The sequence below is a fragment of the Panthera pardus genome, unplaced genomic scaffold (genome assembly GCF_024362965.1).
Source record: "Panthera pardus isolate Hobbes unplaced genomic scaffold, ASM2436296v1 HiC_scaffold_7, whole genome shotgun sequence".
In the NCBI taxonomy this organism is placed as follows: domain Eukaryota; kingdom Metazoa; phylum Chordata; class Mammalia; order Carnivora; family Felidae; genus Panthera; species Panthera pardus.
Window position 1 is genome coordinate 56,460,821 of NW_026527002.1, and position 21,837 is coordinate 56,482,657.

The 21,837-nt window shown below is 34.4% G+C and overlaps 1 protein-coding gene across 6 annotated transcripts in view; it reads right to left on the bottom strand.

Annotated features, from left to right (window-relative positions):
- Nucleotides 1–21,837, bottom strand: part of CSMD3 (CUB and Sushi multiple domains 3) — a 1,247,213-nt gene that overhangs the window by 146,750 nt on the left and 1,078,626 nt on the right. For all 6 annotated transcript variants that reach the window (XM_053896606.1, XM_019467839.2, XM_019467838.2 and 3 more), the window contains 2 exons: nt 15,861–15,957; nt 13,216–13,320 (listed from right to left, as the gene is read on the bottom strand). In XM_053896606.1, coding sequence (XP_053752581.1) covers nt 13,216–13,320; nt 15,861–15,957 — 202 coding nt within the window. The remainder of the gene's footprint in view (nt 1–13,215; nt 13,321–15,860; nt 15,958–21,837) is intronic.

A 21,837-nucleotide genomic window follows, 5' to 3' on the forward strand; every position in this document is an offset into this window, starting at 1 on the left:
TTGTTTAAAAACAACACATGCAATGAAAGCATGCTTAAGTGACAACATTACCAAGTCTAACTATTTAGTGAGCATTCATTCAATTTCCCCAAAACGAATGGTCTTTTTCTACCTGGAGAATATTTTAACTTTTTTCCACTAACTTATGATTTGATAAAAATTAATGTTTTAATGCAAATTTACATGCTTTTTGTAGTACTGGTATTTTTTATTCTGTTTATTTTAATCCAGGAAATTTTTTAGAATTTTGTTCCAAATAAAAGGGAACATCCAGCAAATGGTTTGATGTGTTAGTTAAGGTCCCTCAACACAATGTAAATTTTGGTTGTCATCTTATCACCTTCTAATAGATTCCACTTTGTGGTTTTTGAAAAATACAGTGAATATTGTCCTTAGATTGCCTACACACAGTACCGAGCTTTTTTCTTTGTTTTTCTCATGAGTGGAGAATCAAGATATCTGTTAATTCTTAAGAAATATCTGGGGATCAGTTTGAAGTCAAAGAACCATTATGTGAATATTTACTTTGAATTGTGTGACCTCAAAGTTAACAAATTAAATGTCGTTCCTGGTGAGTAGCCTCTAGACTATTGGGAGAGTTAGAAGTATTATTTTTCAAAGCAACTGCACATATAATATACATGGATACATCATTTATTCTTATGCTCATTCATTACCAATGGTGAGTTCTTTGCCACATTCTTGAGTTGGGTCCTGATAACTAACTTAGAAAATCCTAGCATTCGTTGATTGCTTATTTTATAGAACTAAAACTACCTCCTAAGATAGTCAGATAAATAATCACAAATTTGGGCAAAAACACACTTTATGTAATAAAGTTTACACTTGATGAGGATAGAGATTTATCTCATTTATCTTCTAATCCCTCTACAACTCTCATCAGACTTTCCTTGACATGGTTAGGTAATCAACTCTACTCTTTAAATTAGAAATCAAGATTAAAGATGCTTAAGTTATATTTCCAGCATGTCTTTTCTCTCAAATATATTGGTTTCTGTGACCTAAATTTGTGAGATTTAAATACATTAGTCACTGTTTTCCCTTGAAAATATCAAACTCTCAATTCTTTGTTCTTAGAGTAAGCAGCTATGCATTATTAGCACCTATTATGGAAATGGCTCAATTTCCTTCATGTATTCAACATAATTAAGAGTTTCTAACCAAAAGAAACATTTGAAAAATTATAGATAATTGGGTAAGCAATTCCATTAAGTTTTATTGATCTTATATTATGTATCTTATACAAATAAAGGACCTTTTTGGCATTCAACGAAACATTTACAAAATGCAAAAGTTGTATATATAAGGGACTTAAAAAAACTTTCTTCAATTTCTTTGTGATTATAATAATTTAATAATCTATATTATGAATAAATATCAAAACATATGCTGCTTTTTAACTCTATTTTTTAACTCTATTACCTATAATTACCTATAATGACATCAAATTTCTGATGACATCTTACACCTTTCAGAAGTAGCCCTGACTATATAAGCAGCCTTAGTTTCTAGTGCTGCCTCAAACCTTATACAATAATGTTACTGAACTAGGTGTACTTCTCCAAATGTGCCGTATATCACAGCTCTGTCTGAACATGAAATTTTCATGCTAAGAATACCCAATACTCCTTGTCTAACCAAAATTCTTGCTTATTTGTTAAGATTCAGTCCAAGTGTCACCTCCTATTTAAAGTATTTCCTGAACTTCCTAAATGGAGCTGATTACTTACCAGTTTTGTGTACTCTACCATAAATATCTCTATTCCTAAATTTATAGCACTGTGTTACTGCTTTACCTTTCTGTCTCTCCTAGGAGACTGTGATTTTCTCAAAGAAAGATATAGTGACATATTTATCTTTGCATTTTCCATGTTAAGCATAGTGTCTGATACACAGTAGCTGTTCCATATATTTCTGGTTGAATGAACAATGAATGAATGAATCTTCTTTTACTAATTTGTCATCTATTTACATTACAATGACGTTGTGTTTGAGGTAGCAATAGCTGGAAAATAAACTTCAAAATAAAACAAACAAAAAAACATTGTCCAGAAGCAATTGACCAGTATTTATTAGTGCATGCCTATCATTGTAGCTTCTGTTCCTTCCCACAGAGAGTTTCTATTTTATCAGAAATTCCAGTATAGGTAATGAAGTTAGAGTGATGGATTGAGTGGCCTGGAAAATGATGTTAAGGAAATAATACTCAATGGGATACCGTCGCACAACAGAAACCAACAGAATTACAAAATGTGTATAGGCTAAGGTATTAAATCCTTTGATGAACACCAACATCAGTATAGGTGTACTGATGTTAATAATATATGGCAATATTATTTACTTAACTTCTACTTCTAAGTGCTGTATCACAGCCAACAAATGTATTTTGAAGGCCTAAGATTCAAGGACTGCACTTAGTGCAAGAGACAAAAGGAGATCCTAAATGGACATAGTCCTAGATTAACGGCAGACTCTGTTTTCCTGGGGTTTACCTTGTCGGGAGACAGTAAACCCCAAAATCGCCAAAATAACCACCCATTACGCTTGTGATAATTTTATGTAGCAAAATAAACAATCATATATGTCTCATAAATGCATTTAGCTAGGGTACATAAGCCATTTTTATGTCTAAAAGTTTCAGAGAGGGTTGGAAAATTAATATATATATTCTGTGCTACCAGAAAAGTCACTTACTCCAATTATAGCTTTAAAATATCTAAAGAATCCAGTTCTTCTCACAATTAGACAATACTTGTAAGGGAAGACATTACAACTGATATCACAGGAATAAAAAGGATCTTTAGAAATCACTATAAACAATTATACACCAACAAATCAGGTAACCTAGAAGAAATGGAAAATCTCCAGGAAATATACAATCTACCCCAATAAATTATGTAGAAATAGAAAAATCTCAATAGACCAATAATGAATATGGAGATTAAATAAGTAACCAAAAACCTTCCAGCAAAGAAAAGCCGAGGAACAGATGACTTCATGGGTAAATTTTACTAAACATTTAAAGAATTAACATTGATCCTTCTCAAACCCTTCCAAAATATTGAGGAAATAGTTCTCAATTCATTTCCCTGATGGTCATAGCCAAATATATTATAAGAAAACTATGGGACAAGATGCCTGATGAAAGAGAAGCAAAAATCCATAATAAAATAATAGCAAACCAAATTAAACAGCACACTAAAAGGATTATACACCATGAACAAATGGATTTATCCCTGAGATGCAAGAATGGCTCAACATACGCAAATAAATGTATATACTACAATAACAGAATAAAGGATAAAGATTATCTTAATAGATGCAGAAAAGAGCATCTGACAAAATACAACATCCTTTTCTAATAAAACCTCCCAACAAATTAGATGTAATGGAATGCATCTCAAAATAATACAAGCCATACATGAAAAACCCACACCTATCAGAATACTCAACAGTAAAAAAATCTAAAAGCTTTTCATCTGATATCAGGAGCAAGATAAGGATGCCCAATCCTTGTCACTTCTATTCAGCATACTACTGGAATCCTAGCCAAAGAAATTGGGGAGGAAAAAAAAAAGGATCAAAATTAACAAGGTAATGGAGGTATCTCTGTTTGTAGGTGACATGATCTTATATGTAGAAAAATCTAACTCCATAGGACACTGTTAGAACTAATAAATGAAGTCTGTAAAGTTTCTATACAAAATTTCAGAAATCAGTTGTAATTTGATACACTAACACTGAAGTATCTGAAAAGGAAATTTAGAAAATAATCCTATTTACAGTAGCATCAAAAATAATAAAATACTTAGGAATAAAGTTAACCAAGGAGGTTAAGACTTATATATAGAAAACTACAAAACACTGATGGAAGATACTGAAAAATTATTGGAGTATTTTCCAAAAATATGGAATAAATGGAGAAATATTCCATGTTCATGAATTAGAAGACACAATGTTGTTATAAAGTCCATAATATCCAAACTAATCTACAGATTCAATGCAGTCACTATCAAAAATCCAATGGCATTTTTTACTGAATTAGATAAATAAACAATCCTAAAATTTATATGCAACTACAAAAGATTCAAAGTAGCCAAAGCAATTTTGAGAATGAAGATCAAAACTGGAGACATCACACTTCCTCATATCAAAATATATTACAAAACTACAATAATTAAAACATTACAGTACTGCAATAAAGATAGACATATAGAAGAATGAAACAGAGAATCCAGAAACAAACCCACATCAACTTATCTTTGTCCAAGGTGCCAAAATACACAATGGGGGGAGAATAATCTCTTCAACAAATGATGTTGGGAAAACTGGATGTCCACAAGCAAAAGAATAACGATAGACCGTTCTGACATCATACACAAAAATTAACTCAAAATGGATTAAGGTTTTAAATAGAAGATCTGAAAATGTAAAGTCCCTAGAAGAAAACATAGAGGAAAGTGTCATGACTAGTCTTGGCAATGATTTCTTGGATGTAACATAAAAGCCTAAGAAATAAAAGCAAAAATAAACAAGTGGGCAACATCAAAATAAAAGGCTTCTGCACAGCAAAAGAAACAATCAACAGGGTAAAAAGAAACCTAAAGAATGGGATAAAATATGTGCAAATCACATACCTAATACAGGGTTAATATTCAAAATATATAAGGAACTCCTGCAACTTAATAACAAGAAAATAAATAATCTTATTTTAAAAACAGGCAAAGGACTTAGACATTTCTCCAAAGATGACATAAAATGACCAACAGGGATATGAAAAGAAGCTCAGCACCTCTAGTCATCAGGACAATGCAAGCCAGTCAAAACCACATGATGAGCTATCACCTCACATCTATTAGGATGACTATTGTCAAAAAAAAAAAAAAAAAAGACTCATAGGAAAAACAAAAAGACAGAGTCCACCAGATGACCGAATAATATGTCCCTCATTATATCCTCCCCTTAGCAACAACAATGTAGCAGCCATCAATGGACAAAATGCCTTTGTGAGAAATGTGGGATACAGGTAGGGGTAACACCCCAGTACAGTCCAAGAATGAGAAAAGTCATTTGGAGAACACAGACCAGCACCTAGGTGGCTGACTCAAAAACAATTGCATAGCCCTGAGAACTTGAACTTGGCAACCCCATTTGCCTTTGGTTCTGTCATCAATAAATATGCCAAGAGATCCAGGAGGAGTCTCACCTACCAATACATCAGATAATTGGTGTATAGACTTTGTTGCTGGCTGTAGATTCTGAAAGTGCCCTTTGAACTAACTCCAGGCCCTCTGAGCCACAGTCTAAAAGCTTCATAGAACACTGAATTACACAATCACCCATGAATGAGAGACCCTTTATGGAGGTCCAGGATTTTGACAGCAGTCCAACACACCATTGGAATAAAAACAAACAAACAATAATCAAAGTTGACACATTGATGAGGATAAGAGGAAGAATTTGGTTTTACCTTCATTACCACTCCCCCAAGGCAGTATTAAGTGATCCTCTATTGACCCGTGATTTCTCCTGTTGTGGAAAGTGACAGTGTGTGAGTGTGTGTCTGACTTTTCCAGCTGTGCAAGATGCTGCCAGAGAGGAAAAAGACAATCTCTCTCTTGCCTTATCCACAATATTGAATCATGGCCTGAGAAACTAAGGGCAGGTGAGTATTTGGGAAAAGAGAAGTCAGAGCTCACAAAGAAACACACCAACGGGATGAGGATTCTACTAATTATGTCCATTAGAAGGCCTGCTGATGAGCCAATAGGATGGACACCTCAACCATGGATCTCCTCACTAGCCCATAGGCACCTGCAGTACTTTGATGCCTCTTCCACACACCCTAATACAGCATGGCTGACCTCCTGTGCATGCTCTCAACAATAGCAAGAGCAAGTTTTTACAAACAGCGACTGAGTATGTGCAGAAATTTGGCCCAGATTTGTGGACCTGGAAGAGATCACAGACTTGAGCACTTAGAGACACCCTTGGGAAAACAGAAGAGAGGTCATTAGTACCCAGCCTAGCTCTACAGGATTAAGAGAAGGCATAGAAGCTGAAGAGAAGGGAGAAAGAAGTGTGGAGCATGCATATTCATAGAAGGTCTGAGAAAGCCTCAAAATCACCAATAGGGCTGAAGGAAGATGTTTCTCTCCTGAAGTCAGTCAGTAAAGACAGGGAAACTATTTTAGTCCAGAAAACGTGGCGCCACCAAAGAACACAATAATTTTCCAGTAATAAACCTCAAAGAAATGGAGTTCTGCAATTTACCTGAAAAAGAATTCAAAATACCTGCTTGAAGGAAGCTCAATGACCTATGAAAAAAAAAAACATGGAAAAATAATTCAACAAAATCAAGAAAACAATATATGTTCAACATGAGAAGTTTAACAAAAAGATCTGTTCACAATCTGTGAATTAGTAGGATCTCAAAAGGAGAAGAAGACAAAGGAAAGCAGGTGGAAAGCTTGTTACAGAAATAGCCAAGAACTTCCAAGATTCTGGGGAGAGATTTGGACATCCAAGTTCTATGAATTTGGCCCCCCAAAAAACTCAACTTAAAGAGATATTCTCCAAGATGAATTATAATAAAACTGTCAAAATTCAAAGACAAAGAGAATCTTTAAAATAGTAGGAGAAAAGAAGCTTTTAATTTACAAGGGGACCTGCACAGGGCAATCAGTGACTTTCTCAGGAGAAAACTTACAGCCAAGGAGAAAGAGCAATGTTATAGTCAAAGTGCTGAAATAATAAAACTATAAAGCAAGAATACTCTATACAGTAAAGTGGTCCATCAGAGGACTTCAGAGGAGGGAGAGATCAGGATGGTCCCAAATAAACAAGAGCTGAAAGAGTTCATTACCACTAGACACATCTTACAAGAAATGCAGAAAGCTCTCACTCAAGCTGAAATGAAAGGAAACTAATTAGTAATATGAAAACACATAAAAATATACAACACATTGGCAAAGGTAAGTATACATTCAAATTCACAATACTTTAATACTGTAATATGATAGGGTATTAACCACTTAAGTCTGGCATAAATGTAAAGGACAAACATTTTAAAAATAACTATAGTTATAATAATTTGTTAGTGAATACAAAAAACTAAGAGGTAGGGGCGCCTGGGTGGCTCAGTCGGTTAAGCGTCCGACTTCGGCTCAGGTCATGATCTCGCGGTCCGTGAGTTCAAGCCCCGCGTCAGGTTCTGTGCTGACAGCTCAGAGCCTGGAGCCTGTTTCAGATTCTGTGTCTCCCTCTCTCTGACCCTCCCCCATTCATGCTCTGTCTCTCTCTGTGTCAAAAATAAATAAACGTTAAAAAAAAATTTTTTTTTTAAAAAACTAAGAGGTAAATTGTGACATCAAAAAAAAAAAAAACAAAGAGGGGAGTGAAAAGACAGAGATTTATTATGCAAATGAAATTAAGTTGTTAGTGTAAAATAGCTATATCTAGAAGATATTTTACGCAAGTCTCATAGTTACCACAAAAGCCCACAAGATACATAAAAGATAAAGACAAGGGAATCAAAGCATACCACAATAGAAAATCATCTTATTCACAAAGGAAAAGTGCAAGGGAAGAAGAAAAAAAAAGGGGAGGGATAATAATAAAGTCAGAAAATAATTGATAAAACAGTATTAGTAAGTTCTTACTTATAAATAATTGCTCTACATGTAAATTGATGAAATTATCCAAGCAAAAGACATAGAGTAGCTGAATGGATTCACCACCAAACAACTATATGCTGCTTACTAGAGACTCATTTTGGCTTCAAGGATACACATATGCTCACAGTTAAGGGATAATAAAAGATACTCCATGAAAGTGGAAACCAAAAGAGAGGAGTGGTGGCTATGCTTATATTTCACAATATAAACTTTAACTCAAAAGATGTAACAAGAGATAAAGCCATTGCATAATAATTAGATCGTTTAATCACAGGGATATACTAATCATAAATATATATGCCACTAACATCAGAGCACCCAAATATAATAAAGAAATATTAACAGATCTGAAGGAAAAAAATAGACAACACAATAATAGTAGGGGACATCAGTACTTCACTTTCAAAGATACACAGATCATCTAGATTGAAAAGCATATAGAAAATATTGGACTTGAACTATACTTTAGACCAAATAAACCTAATAAACATATACAGAACATTCCTTCCAGAGCAGCAAAATACATGCTTTTTTCCTGAGTACATACAGAACATTATCCAGGATAGATCATGTATTACATGATCTTAGCAAAGTTAAGAGTGAAATCATATCAAAACTCTTTTCCAACTACAATGGCATGAAACTAGAAATCAATAAAAGTAGGAAAACTGGAAAATCCACAAATATGTGGAAATCAAGTAGTACATTCATAAACAGATAGTGATTCAAAGAATAAATCAAAAGGGAAATTAAAAGAATATATCTTGAACAAACAAAAAGAGAAACACAACATACAAAAACTTATGGGATATAGCAAAAGCAGTTGTGACAGGAAGTTTATAGCAATAAACATCAGTCTGCATTAAAAAAAAAGAAATATCTCAAATAAATTAGCTAACTTTGTATCCTAAGGAACTAGAAAAAGAATACACTAAAGCCAAAATTAGCAGAATAAAGGAAGTAGCAAAGATTAGAGTACAAATAAATGAAATAGAGAAAAGAAAAACAACAGAAAGACAAAGAAACTAAGAGCTGATTTTTAAAAAGATACCCAAAATTGACATAACATCAGAATCATTAACTAAGAGAGAGAGAGAGAGAGAGAGAGAGAGAGAGAAAGCTTAAATAAACAAAACCAGAAATGAAAGAAGAGATATTATACTGATATCACAGAAATAAAAAGGATCACAAGAGACTGCCATGACAATTACACACCAAAAAATTGGATAATCTATAAGAAATGGACAAATTCTTAGAAACATATGACCTACCAACTAAAACATGAAGAAATAGAAAATCTGAGCAGACCAAGAATGAGTAAGAGATTGAGTTAGTAATCAAAAACTTTCTAATAAAGAAAAGTCCTGGACTGAATAGCTTCATAGGTGAATTTTACCAAACATTTAAAAAGGTATTAAGTGCCAATCCTTTTCAAAATCTTCTGAAAAACTGAAGAGTTTTTCAAGGACACCACAAGAAAAGAAAAATGACAGGTCAGTATCCCTGATGAATATAGATATAATTTTTTTAACCAAAATACTAACAAATTGAACTCAACAGCACATCAAAAGCACCATACACCACCATCAAGTGGGATTTATGTGTGGAATGCAAAGATGGTTCAACATACGCTGATCAAAAAATGTGATACATCACACTAATAGAATGAAAGATAAAAATAATGTGACAATATCAGTAGACACAGATAAAGCATTTGACAAAATAAAACATCATTTCATGATAAAAACTCTTGAAAAAATGGGTATAGAAGTAATGAAACTGAATTTAATGAAGGCCATATATGAAAAGTCCACAGCTAATGTCAAACACAGTGGTGAAAAGTTGAAGCCTTTTCCCCTAGATAGAGAAGACTAAAGTTGCCCATTTTCATGACTCTTATTCAACATAGTACTGGAAGTTCTAACCACAGTAATTATCCAAGAAAAAGAAATTAAAGACATCCAAACCATAAAGGAAAGTAAAATGGTTTCTGTCAGTAAATGATGTGATTTTTATGTAAACAAAATCCTAGAGACTCCACCAAAATCTGTTACAACTAATCACAAGTTCAATAAAATTACAGGATACAAAATCAGCATTCAGAAATTAGTTGTGTTATTATATACTGAAAACAGAATATCTGAAAAATAAAACAATCTCATTTACAATAGCATAAACAGTAACAAAGATAAAATTTGGGAACAAATTTAACCATTTTTAAGCCACCTATACAGCCAATGCAATCCATGTCAAAATTTCAAAAGCATGATTTCACAGAGACAGAAATTCATGGAACCACAAAAGACCCTGAATACCCAAAGTAATCCTGAGACAAAGCTGGAGGCTTTATGATTTCAAACTATTACAAAGCTATAGTAATCAAACAGTATGGCCATAAAAATGGACACATACATCAGTGTAACAGAACTGAGAGTCCAGAAATAAACCCTCACATATACAGCCAATTAACATTTGACAAAGGAGCCAAAAATACTCACAGGGAAAGTATAGTATTTTCCCTATAAATGGTGCTGGGGAAACTGTTTAATCACATGCAGAAGAATGAAATTGTATCTCTCACACTACTCATAAAAATTAATTGGAAATGGATTAAAGACTTAAACATAAAACCTAATACTGTAAAATTCCTAGAAGAAAACATACAAAAAAAAGCTCCTTGACCTTGGTATTGGCATTGATTTTTTTGGATATAACACCAGGAGTTAAACAACCAATGAAAGTAAATAAGTCTACATCAAATAAAAAAACAAAAACTTCTGCACAGCAAATGAAGCAATCAATAAAATGAAAATGCAACCTACAAAATGGGGGGGAAGATATATTTACAAACCATGTATTTGATAAGGGGTTAATATCCAAAATATATAAAAAAACTCATATAACTCAATAGCAAGTCAAAACAACAACAAGAATAAACAAAAAACCTATTAAAAGCAACCTGATTAAAAAAATTGGCAGAGGATCTGAACAGATATTTTTCTAAAGAAGATAAACAAATGGCTAACAGGCACATAAAAGGATCCTAATCACTAACCACCAGGGAAACGCAAATTGAAAGCACAGTTAAGATGTCACCTTACACCTGTTAGAATGAAGATCACCAAGAAAACAAGATAACAAGTATTACTGAGGATGTGGTAAAAGGGAAGCCCTCTTGAATGGTGGTAAGAATAAAATTTGGTACAGCCAGTATGGATAAGAGTCTGGAGGTTCCTTAAAAAAATAATAATAATAAATATCATATAATCCAGCAATCCCATCTTTAACCATGCATCCAGAGGAGATAAAATGAGGATGTGGAAGAGATATCTGTACTCCCATGTTCACTACAGCCTAATTCACAATAGCCAAGACATGGAAACAACCTAAGTATCCATCTATGAATGAATAGATAAAGAAGTGTGGCATATGTATAAAATTAAATATTATTCAGTCACAAAAAAACTAGGAAATCCTGCCATTTGCAACATCATGCATGGCATTATGCTAAATGAAATACTCAGAGAGAAAACAAATAGATCTCATTTGTATGTGGAATCCAAGAAAGATTCATTCATCTTGCATGTTAGAAACAATGAGAAGAATGTTGGTTGCCAGGGGCTGGAAGGTGGAAAAAAATAGAGTGATGTAAGTCAGAATACAAACTTCTAGTTATAAAATAAATTCTGGGAGTCTAATATACAACATGGTGGCAGTAGTTATCAATATTGTATTATATACTTGAAACTTGGGAAGAAACTAGATTTTAAGTATTCTCATACACACACACACACGCATACACACACACACACACACACACACACACACACACAGAACTAAGGAAAAAAAAGAGAAGGCAATTATGTGAACTATGGAGATGTTAACTATGTCTATTGTGTGACTATTTTGTAATAGATACATATATCAAATCAACACATATAAATTCAAAAACTACACAAATTACATTTCAATGAACTAAAAAGATAAAATTTCTGCATCATATTTATAAAAGAGTATGCTTTATAGTTTTCTACTGAGAATATTATGAGAACCTGTTATACACCCCAGGAAATAGAATAACTAAAGAGCATTGGGATTATCTGGTCCTTAAAGGTTGGCAATATTTCTATGTGAAGCCATTTGGACCTGGTATTTTGGGGCATGAGGATGGGGGGACAGTTTTTTAAACAACTATTTCCTATATTGTTCCTATGATTATTGCTCTACTTAGAATTTTTGTACTGGGATCAATTTTGGCAAATTTCATAATGCATTTTTATTTATTTCTCCTCATATATCTTGACTATCTGCTTTAAGAATATTGATGCTATGTTATGTGGTGCATAAATATTCAAAACTAGAGTTTTTGTTATGATATGTGCTCCTTTTGATAACTATAAATGTTCTTACTTGTTTAAAAAAACTGTTAGTGAGAATATGGAAAAACTTGAACCCTTATACAATGTTGGTGGGAATGTAAATTGATGGAACCACTATGGAAAATAGTATGAAAGTTGCTCAAAAAAATTAGAAGCATGGGTGCCTGGGTGGCTTTGTCAGTTAAGCATCTGACTTCAGCTCAGGTAGTGATCTCACAGTTCATGATTTCAAGCCCCAGGTCAGGCTTTCTGCTGTCTGAATAGCACATTTTGGATCCTGTCTCCCTCCCTCCCTCCCTCCCTCCCTCCCTCCCTCCCTCCCTCCCTCCCTCTCTCTCTCTCTCTCAAACATAAATAAACATTTACAAAAATTAGAAGTAGATCTACCACATGCTCTAGAAATCCCTTCTGAGTATATTTACAGAATATTTGAAATAAGAATCTCAAAGAGAGATTTGCATTCCTGTGTTTATTGCAGCATTACTCATAATAGCCAAAATATGGAAACAACCTAGATGTCCATTAAGAGATAAGTGAATAAAGAAAAGATAGTATGTACATATAATGTGTAATATCATTCAGTCTTACAAAAGAGAAGGAAATCCTGCCAAATGTAACAACATGAATGAACCTAGTAAACATTATGCTAAATGAAATAAGCCAGACAAAAAAGGACAAATACTACAGGACAGTACCTAAAATAGTCAAACTCATAGGAACAGAAAACAGAGTGGAGAGTTCCAGGGCAGGGAGGAGGGGAAATGGGAAGTTGCTGCTCACAATGGGTATAAAATCGAGTTATGTAAGATGAGTAAGTTCTAGAGATCTGCTATATGTTATCATGCTTATAGTTAACACTTCTGTATTGTGTACTTAAAAAAAAAATTGAAGGTGTATCTCATGCTAAGTGTACTTACAATTATAATAAGGAAGAACACATTTGTACATTTGTAAATTCTGATGAAAAATTAAAATTTTATAGACACAGTCTTGTAAATGAATTGAAAGAGCATATCAAAAGCTTAAAGATACAAGATAATGTTCTTTTTTGATGAAGTCCAGTTTCTATATTCAAAGAATATTTAAAAAATGATATAAACTTGTTCTTAAATTTCTTGAATAGCACATATTATATTTACCTGTGTATTCAAGGTGAAATCCTGCAGCAGAAACACTGATGTCTGATTGGAAATTTAGATATAGATTATTAGACGTACTATTCAAAAGATGGGGTATTGTTGTTCCTGAAATGATAATTGAAAAGGCAGGTCAATGATCACATAATAAATATTATAGCAAAACTAAGTAAGTTGACTACTAATCAGCCAATAGAATACCACTGAAATTACATATTGGTCAAGTGTTTTTTAGGAATTTTTAAATAAAGATATGTCTCCTACATTTCTCTTTTATTTTATTGTTTGTGCCTGTCTCTAAGGAGAAAGACTTTGGGATCACTCTGGATGGGTCCCTAAAAATAGGCAGGAACAAAGAGCGGGTGACAGTCAAAGCAGTAGATTTTACAGGTCACCTGAAATAAATGTTTGGAATTTCATGTGGATTTCAATATTTTATGCATGAGCTAATAATAACCTTAATTTTAAAGTTTGTAGTGATTTTTATGGTATAGTATCTTAAGATTTTGTATGGGTTCAGAGGATATGTTTATTTATTGTTATTTATTGCCCTTTCTATTATATAAATATGTATATATATATATATAAATATATATACACATATATTTATATATATACATATATATATAAATAAATATATATATATTTCATTTATTTTCTTTCTTTATATGTGTATGTTCTTCTCTACCAGGTCAAGTACCTTGATGTTTCTTATACTCTGACAGCAAAGCTGGTAGGTAGTGTTTGAAAAATCCCAATTATAAACTAGTGTTAGCCTTAGCACTAGCAAATACATTATAGCCTTAGTCTCCTAGCAAGTACACTATAATGGTGTATTTCTGAAATTCTGAAGGAAATCAACTTGACTTTATTCCAATACTGAGCTGAAAACATAAAATATCTGTTTGAACCAATTTCTTCTTGACTATCTGCATTGAGTAATACCTCAAGATCCTTAAGATTACAAGTCAAGCAGTTTCAAATGGCAAGCATAAAAATAAGTGTCAAATCTATGTTTTAAGATAATGTCCAACAAGCATATTAGTTGATAGTGTGGCAACATTTTTTTCTGTAAGTAACTAGTTATTTTACATTTATTTTGTACAACTCTGTGGACCTTAACCACTCACTGATCTTTCTATAGAAAGAAAATATCAGGACGAATTCATTACAGAACATATAGTTGCTTTTTCCCCCTTCTCCAGTCTCTTATCTGTCTATGGAACCCTTACTGAATCACTAAAGATGGAGGTAAACAGAAACTTTCACTAGACCTGCCTTTAGTGCCTTAGAAGATCTCAGGGATCAAGAACTTCAGCTCTGGTGTCACACCAGCTGGGCCCCGGTCTCATTCTAACATCAGCTGTACCACCTCAGGCAACTTAACCTAAGTGTCAATTACGACCAGAACTACTAGAAGGAACAAATGAGGAAACGTATGACAAGCCTCACACAGGGCTAGTAGCACTTGGTAATCAAGAGCTGCTATGTATCACTGGTTTTATCTTCATTGTCGTATTTATTATTAAGAAAGTATTACCCTTAATCAAATCTAAACAAATGTATACTCAAAATGTTATAAGATTTCTTCCAAGATTTCCACCATATCTATACATAAAATACTTTTTTTTTTTTAATTTGAGAGTGAGAAAGAGAGAGAGGGCAGGGGAAGAAGGGCAGAGGGAGAAAGAGAATCTTAAGCAGGCTCCGCACAGCATGGATGGAGCTCGACATGGGGCTTGATCCCACAAGCCTGGGACCATCCAAAATCAAGAGTTGGATGCTCGACTGACTGAGCCACCCAGGAACCCCTAAAATACTTGTTATGACTAACCCAAGTCACTCCTATTCCAGGTATTTCTTCTTTCCTCTCCTCAGTGGCAATGCTGAAAAACTGATTATGCCCTAGTTAAAAATCTGTGAAAAACCTACAACTATTCAAACCGACTTAAGTATATCTGAATTGTAGAAGTTGATAGTTTAGCTATGTTCCTATTTCTATAGTTAAAGTATAATTAAAGTAAAAAGTATAGTTAAAATTAAAGTAAAACTTGATTTCACTTTTCGCAGGCTGAAAAAGCTGCTAGATTGTTGCATAAATTACCTTTAAAAACCTTAACAAGTTTAAAAACCTTCTGGTCTTGGTACCTGGGTATATATTAATGTTATATAATTTTATTCATTTCATAGAAATAATTTTATTTTCTCTTTATTCTCACTCAACAGTACCTTGTAACATACCATGTTTTTACACAGTCTCTAAAATTATTTTAATGGCTGCAGAGCACTCTATTGAGTGGATATATCATAATTACCAAGCACTGTCTAATTTTAACGATTTAAGGAGAAAGGGTACACATACCTGAACCACAGCTCAGCTGAAAATATTATCATTACTATAAAAGCATCAATAAATAATTACACAAATATAGTTAGAATATAGTAAGATTTTAAACAGCAATTTCAATGTCATTACCTTTAATGCCTTTGAAACATCTAACCTTGTAATTTAGTTTGCTGTGTATAGTTTATAAAAAGGAAATTAAAACTGCCAAGTCAGAGTTCTAGAAAGTCTTTTAAAAAGAGAGAGAGATTTCTACATTCCTAATTACATCTGTATTTCAATTAAGCTCAGCTCTTTTATTTACCTGAATAACTTCCAAGTCGTGGAGCATTGTTGTCTCCACCATCATAAAAGTCCAGAGAATCCCAATTATGTTCTGTAGCAAAGCTGATAACCTGTACCTGTGAAATAATAATTACTGATAAGAACACGTATTTCTAACAAGATAAAAATACCACAGTCCTCCACTCCGCATTAGAAGAGAGAACTCCAAACCAGGACCATATCCTCGTGACCCTTCATAGAAGGACTTTACCAGAACTGATCTTTGCTACTGTGGTGTTGGCCTACATGAGCTGACTTGGGTAAGAAGAGCGTGGAAACACCTCGCAGTGTTCACTATGGGTGGAACATACATGGATAAAGTCTGTCACCATCTCAGAGCGTTTTCTTTATTAAAGGCTTTGGGTTAATTTAATATCTTAGTGTCAGGAATCCCAATACGTGTTCCAATTAGTCATCTTGTATGTTTCAGAGTGTTAGATTCTTTAAAAAAAATTTTTTTTAATGTTTATTTATTTTTGAGAGATACAGAAAGAGAAAGAATGAGTAAGGGAGGGGCAGAGAGAGGGAGACACAGAATCCAAAGCAGGCTCCAGGCTCAGAGCTGTCAGCACAGAGCCTGAAATGGGGCTCAAACCCATGAACCATGAGATCATGACCTGAGCCGAAGTCAGACGCTCAACTGACTGAGCCACCCAGGTGCCCATGGGGTGTTAGATTCTTGCCAGTGATTGCGTTTTCACATTTTCTTTAGCTATCAGGAAATCACCATATTTGTGGTCCACCAGCATACAGGGAAAAGCTTATACTTTTCTTAAAAACTAGGTTTATGCTGGATACATTTTATTTACCTTTATTTGCCTAACCTTTGCTCAATTCCCTTTCTTTAATTTAAAAAAAATTATTATCCCCTATGCTCATTTTTAACAGGTCTTAATATGGATGGCCAAAATTATACTTTATAACTGATTTGGGTATATCTCTTAAAGAATAATTTGATGAATGGAGTCATAATAACTAACTTACTGTGAAAGTCCCTAAAGTCGATAAGGGAAATGGTGGAGCACAATCCTCTCATGTCTGTTAAATGTTATTTAAAGAAAGAGGCATGTGTTACTTTGCTGCACTTCGCCTGGCACAGCGTGAGTTTTTGCAAGAACCCACAGGACCCACCCCCAACCGTGGGGGTGATCATTTTTCTGTCTGTGAAGTGTATATGTTATAGTTTTAGAGGAAGGGAAGGGCAAACCTTATTAAAATAAATGTATTTTATTTAGCTAAAGTCTGTCATCAATGTAAGTACTGCACTCATTCACTAAATAAGTATAACAATTGCATTCCTTAAAAATTTCTTATCCACAGAATAAACCATCATCATTCTTCCATTCAAGTGAATGCTGGTGCCTCTTTTCCAGGGGTGAGTGCCACATGGCAACGGAAACCCTGCCTGTGTGACAGGCATTAGGCCCGATGGCAGCGTTCCAGAACAGGAAGCAGAATGGAATTAAAGCTGAATGATTGTGATATTACCATCATTTCCTTAAACAATAATCAATTCTCTCTTCATATCTGATTTTTCCTTTCTTACAATTCAGGGGAAGAAAAGATCACATTTGCAAAAAAAAAAAAGTAAGGATTCACGCAGGAGTTGACATTTGAGATAAGTTAAATGTATTGAGAGGTTTTTCACTGTAAGAAACTATTGAGTTATAATAATGTAGAGGAGGCAAGCCATGAGGCAGATGTAGTGAACCATCAGTAATCCAATTTAGCCACAGTAGAAGGTATTTACATAAGAGGAAATATGCATGCAAAGTTAGCAAAAGTAGAGAAAAGTTAGATAGAGAGAGCTTAGTGGATAAATCCAAGAGACAGCAGAGTGAGGACGCCTGGATGTGCAGCTTTCTGGCTCCCTCTATTCTCTGGCAGGTAACCCTAGAAGAGTTGATAATCTGTGCCTTCAATTTCTTTTACACATCATTGTAATAAAGGCATCTAATTCACATAATTGTTGTAAAAATTAAATGAATTTTAGTTTACGATAGTGTCCAGTGTGAATAAAGGATTGAACTTAGCTGAGATGGATTTGTCAAGAGACTATAAAGACCCAAGACCAGCATAACTATGCAATTGAGGTGTAGTCCACCAAAGGGTTAGAAGGAGAATAACCAGGACTGCTTTAACTACAGTATTGCATCGGATGAAGAAAATACAAGTAAAAAGACAATTTCATAAGGGAAGGGAAGCAAAAATAATACAAAAACAGGGAGGGGGACAAAACATAAGAGACTCAAATATGGAGAACAGAGGGTTACCAGAGGGGTGGTGGGAGGCAGATGGGCTAAATGGGTAAGGGACATTAAGGAATCTATTCCTGAAATCGTTGTTACACAGTATGGTAACTAACTTGGATGTAAATTAAAAAAATAAATTAAAAACATGTATGTGTATATATATGTGTGTGTGTGTGTATTTATATATATATATATGTGTGTGTGTATGTATATATACGTGTGTGTGTGTGTATATATATATATATATACACAAGACAATTTCAATGTCTATTGCAGTAGTCTGTGTGAGAAGCAATAAAAGACTGAAGTAGATTGGGGGCAGGAATGAATAGTAGAAAGAGGAACTAAAATGTCACCTGTGTCACTACAGATTCTGCAACAGATTATTTTGCAACAGATTTTTGCTACAGATTTTGTGTAATCTGAATAAGGAAAGAAAGGGAGAGGGGAGACTTAACGATTTATCTTCTTTCCCTGAGTTATTGAGATCAAAGGAGTGATAGAAACAAAAATGAAGACGTCTCTAGGAAAACCTATTCCCTTAATGAGAAGAAAAAAATTTAATTCTACATACATATGTATAACAGACTAACTATAGTGGCTTCCAAAGATATCAGGTCCTCATCCCTGGAGCCTGTAAATATTGCCTTACATGGAAAAAAATTTTTTTTTTCAGATGTGATTAACCTAAACATCTAGAGATAGGGAGATTATCGTGGATTATTCAGATGGGCCCTAAGTACAGTCATAAGTGTTCTTGTAAGAAAGATGTCAAAGGAGATTTGACACATACAGAAGAAAAGGAAATGTGACCATGTGCGTAGAAAATAGAGTGATATAGTCAGACACGTAGGAACGCCTGGCAGCCAGCAGAAGTTAGAAGAGGCAAGGAAATGCTAGAGCCTGGGCAGAGGGGAGAGTGGAGGGTCCAAGCACAACCCTGTTAGCACCTGAGTTTCAGCTCAGTAAAAATGCTTTGGGACTTCCAGCCTCCAGTACTGTGAGAGAATCAACCTCTGCTATTTTAAGCTCTCAAGTGCATGGTAATCACAATTTGCCACTAGGAGTCTGGTCAAATTGTGAATATAATTTGGTACAATAAACACAGAAGGTGTAGGTGGCTCAAGGAAATGACTGAGGACCCACAGTGACAAAAGGCCAAACAAGAGTCAAATAAACGATTTAAAAAGCAGCAGCTACTGATTCCCTGTTCAGAAGAATTTTGCATTAAATGGAGCTGTCCATCATGGCAACAGGGTAGCTTCATGGGGTAATGAATTTCCAATCACTAAAGCCAGATATTCCTCATATAGACATTCAAATTTCATTTTAATTTGCTTGTTAGGTTATATTTAATCATGATGATCATTCTACAGGTTGACACAGTTAAGTAACAAACATAAGTTTCCCAAGGTCTATCACATAAAGATTGCTCTTTTGCTTAATAACTCTGTTATGATAGCCCCTTTGGAATTCTCCATCAATATGCTTTGCTAGAATAGACAGGCAAATAAATGAATACACAACTCCCCACAAACATCTCATGTAAAATTAATATAACAAATTAGTCTATTTGTTGAGGCTCTTTCTAAAGATTGCTCATTCTATATTATTTATAACTTTTCCAGCATTCTAAATGTTTCTTCTTTTCTTTCCATCAGTGGTTATCACATTTCATCTCATATATGATTTATTATACATTCATCTAATTCTTTATTCACACACATATTTATCCTAACTGAATAAAATAAAATAGGCATTGCTTTAAACCTGGCAAACCAGCCAGTAGCTTTTAGGTAAAGCAGTAAAATTTCAAGTACAAATCACACATTACACATGTGTGTGCATATGCTATATAATGGTCTATGATTTAGTGGTATGTCTAAAATTATCATACATATAGAGATCAATTAGAAAAAAAAAGTTTTGATTAGTTCTTTAGAGTATTTAAGATTAAAAATCCAGTATGCCTCACATTCTGTAAGTTTGATACATGCTCCGTTTAATTCAAATTTTGTTTTCTAAGGTGTGACCATTAAATAAAACGCTTCCTCAGTGAAAGAGTTTATAGTGTCATTGATATTGTCTGGTTTTGAAGTGTTTAGTTCGGACAAGTGATATACAACGCACGTTTTCTGCAAATGTCCTCTTAGTTCATCATGCTGTCCTAACTCCTTAAAATATCCAAAACCCTGCTTGTGGAGGGATTCATTAGTTCATCCTAAAAATATTTACTGAGCATATACTGGCAGACACTGGCTAGTTGCCAGAACAGATTTAGTTAGTGCCCTCAAGATCTTATGGGTAATTAACTAAGTGGTAACAGTAAAATGTGACGGATGTTATAATAAGGAAATCACAGAGACCTATGAGAACGTGCAGCATGGGACTTACCCTTTCCTCAAGTTCACGGAAAGCCTTCCACAGGAACTGGTTTTAAGTTGAGACAGAAATGATGACTAAGAATAAGCCAAATAAAGGGGGATCAAGGAGAGTGTCACCTGCAAAGGGAACAGCATGCACAAAGGCCCAAAGGCAAGCGAGAGCCAGGCTTTTATAAAGAACTAAACTAGTGTGAATATAAGTGGTGACAAAGGAGGACAAAGCACAAAAGGTATAATCAGCTGTATCAAGGAGTTAAGAATACAGGGAACGGTTGAAGCAGGAAAGTGATAGTATCAGGGTTTTTATTTTTAGGTTACTGTCTTTGCCCTCTGAAGAACAGATTAGAGGAGAGTAAGACCCTGGGAAAGGGATGATGACAACCTAACCTTAGGGTAACAATATGGATGGAGAGAAATAGACTTATTTGAAAGATTTGTGAAAGACAGATCCCACAGATTTCATTGTGTAGAGTAGGAAAGGGGGGAAATTATCAAGATTTCTGGCTTGTGCAACCGAATGGATGAGGGGCTCATTCTGAGACAGAGAACACTGAAAGGATACCCATAATGATGAGAAAAAATCACGAAGTCAGTTTTGAACAGGATGGATTTGAAATTCCAGTAAGAAGTTTAGTTGAAATGCCCAGCAGGCAGTTGAATAAATGACATGCAGCTTAGGTGAAAGCACTGGGTTAGATATTTACACTTGAAAACTATCATTTATTCAGTTCTTTTATTTTTTTAAGGTTATTTATTTATTTTGAGACAGAAAGTGTACACACACAAATGGGGGAGGGGCAGAGAGACAGGGAGAGAGAGAATTCCAAGCAGGCTCTGTGCTGTCAGTGCAGAGCCCAACATGGGATTCAGTCTCACAAACTGTGAGATCACGACCTGAGACAAAATGAAGAGTCGGACACTTAACCGACTGAGCCACCTAGGTCCCCCTCAGTTCTTCATTTTAAAAAATGCTTTCTGACGGTCTATTAAGATGCAGGTCCTGGGCACAGCTGGCACAAAATGGCAGCCAAAGACATGGAAGTAGACAAGATGGCAGAGAGCATGGTGTAACATGAGATAAACAAAACCACAGCATCTGTCAAACACTGTATCTGATGGGCTGAGTAGGAAGAGGAGACTGTATTCCTAGGTGTAGAGGCATGAGCCATGGATATAAAAAAGAAAACAAAACAAAGTCTAAGAGAGTATTGGTGCCATGAAAACCAAGAAGGAAAAACATGTTTTAAGAGTGAGAGGAGAATGGGCAGAATTAGGATGTTGCTGTCAGAATAAGCAGGATGAGCAACACAATGGATTTAAT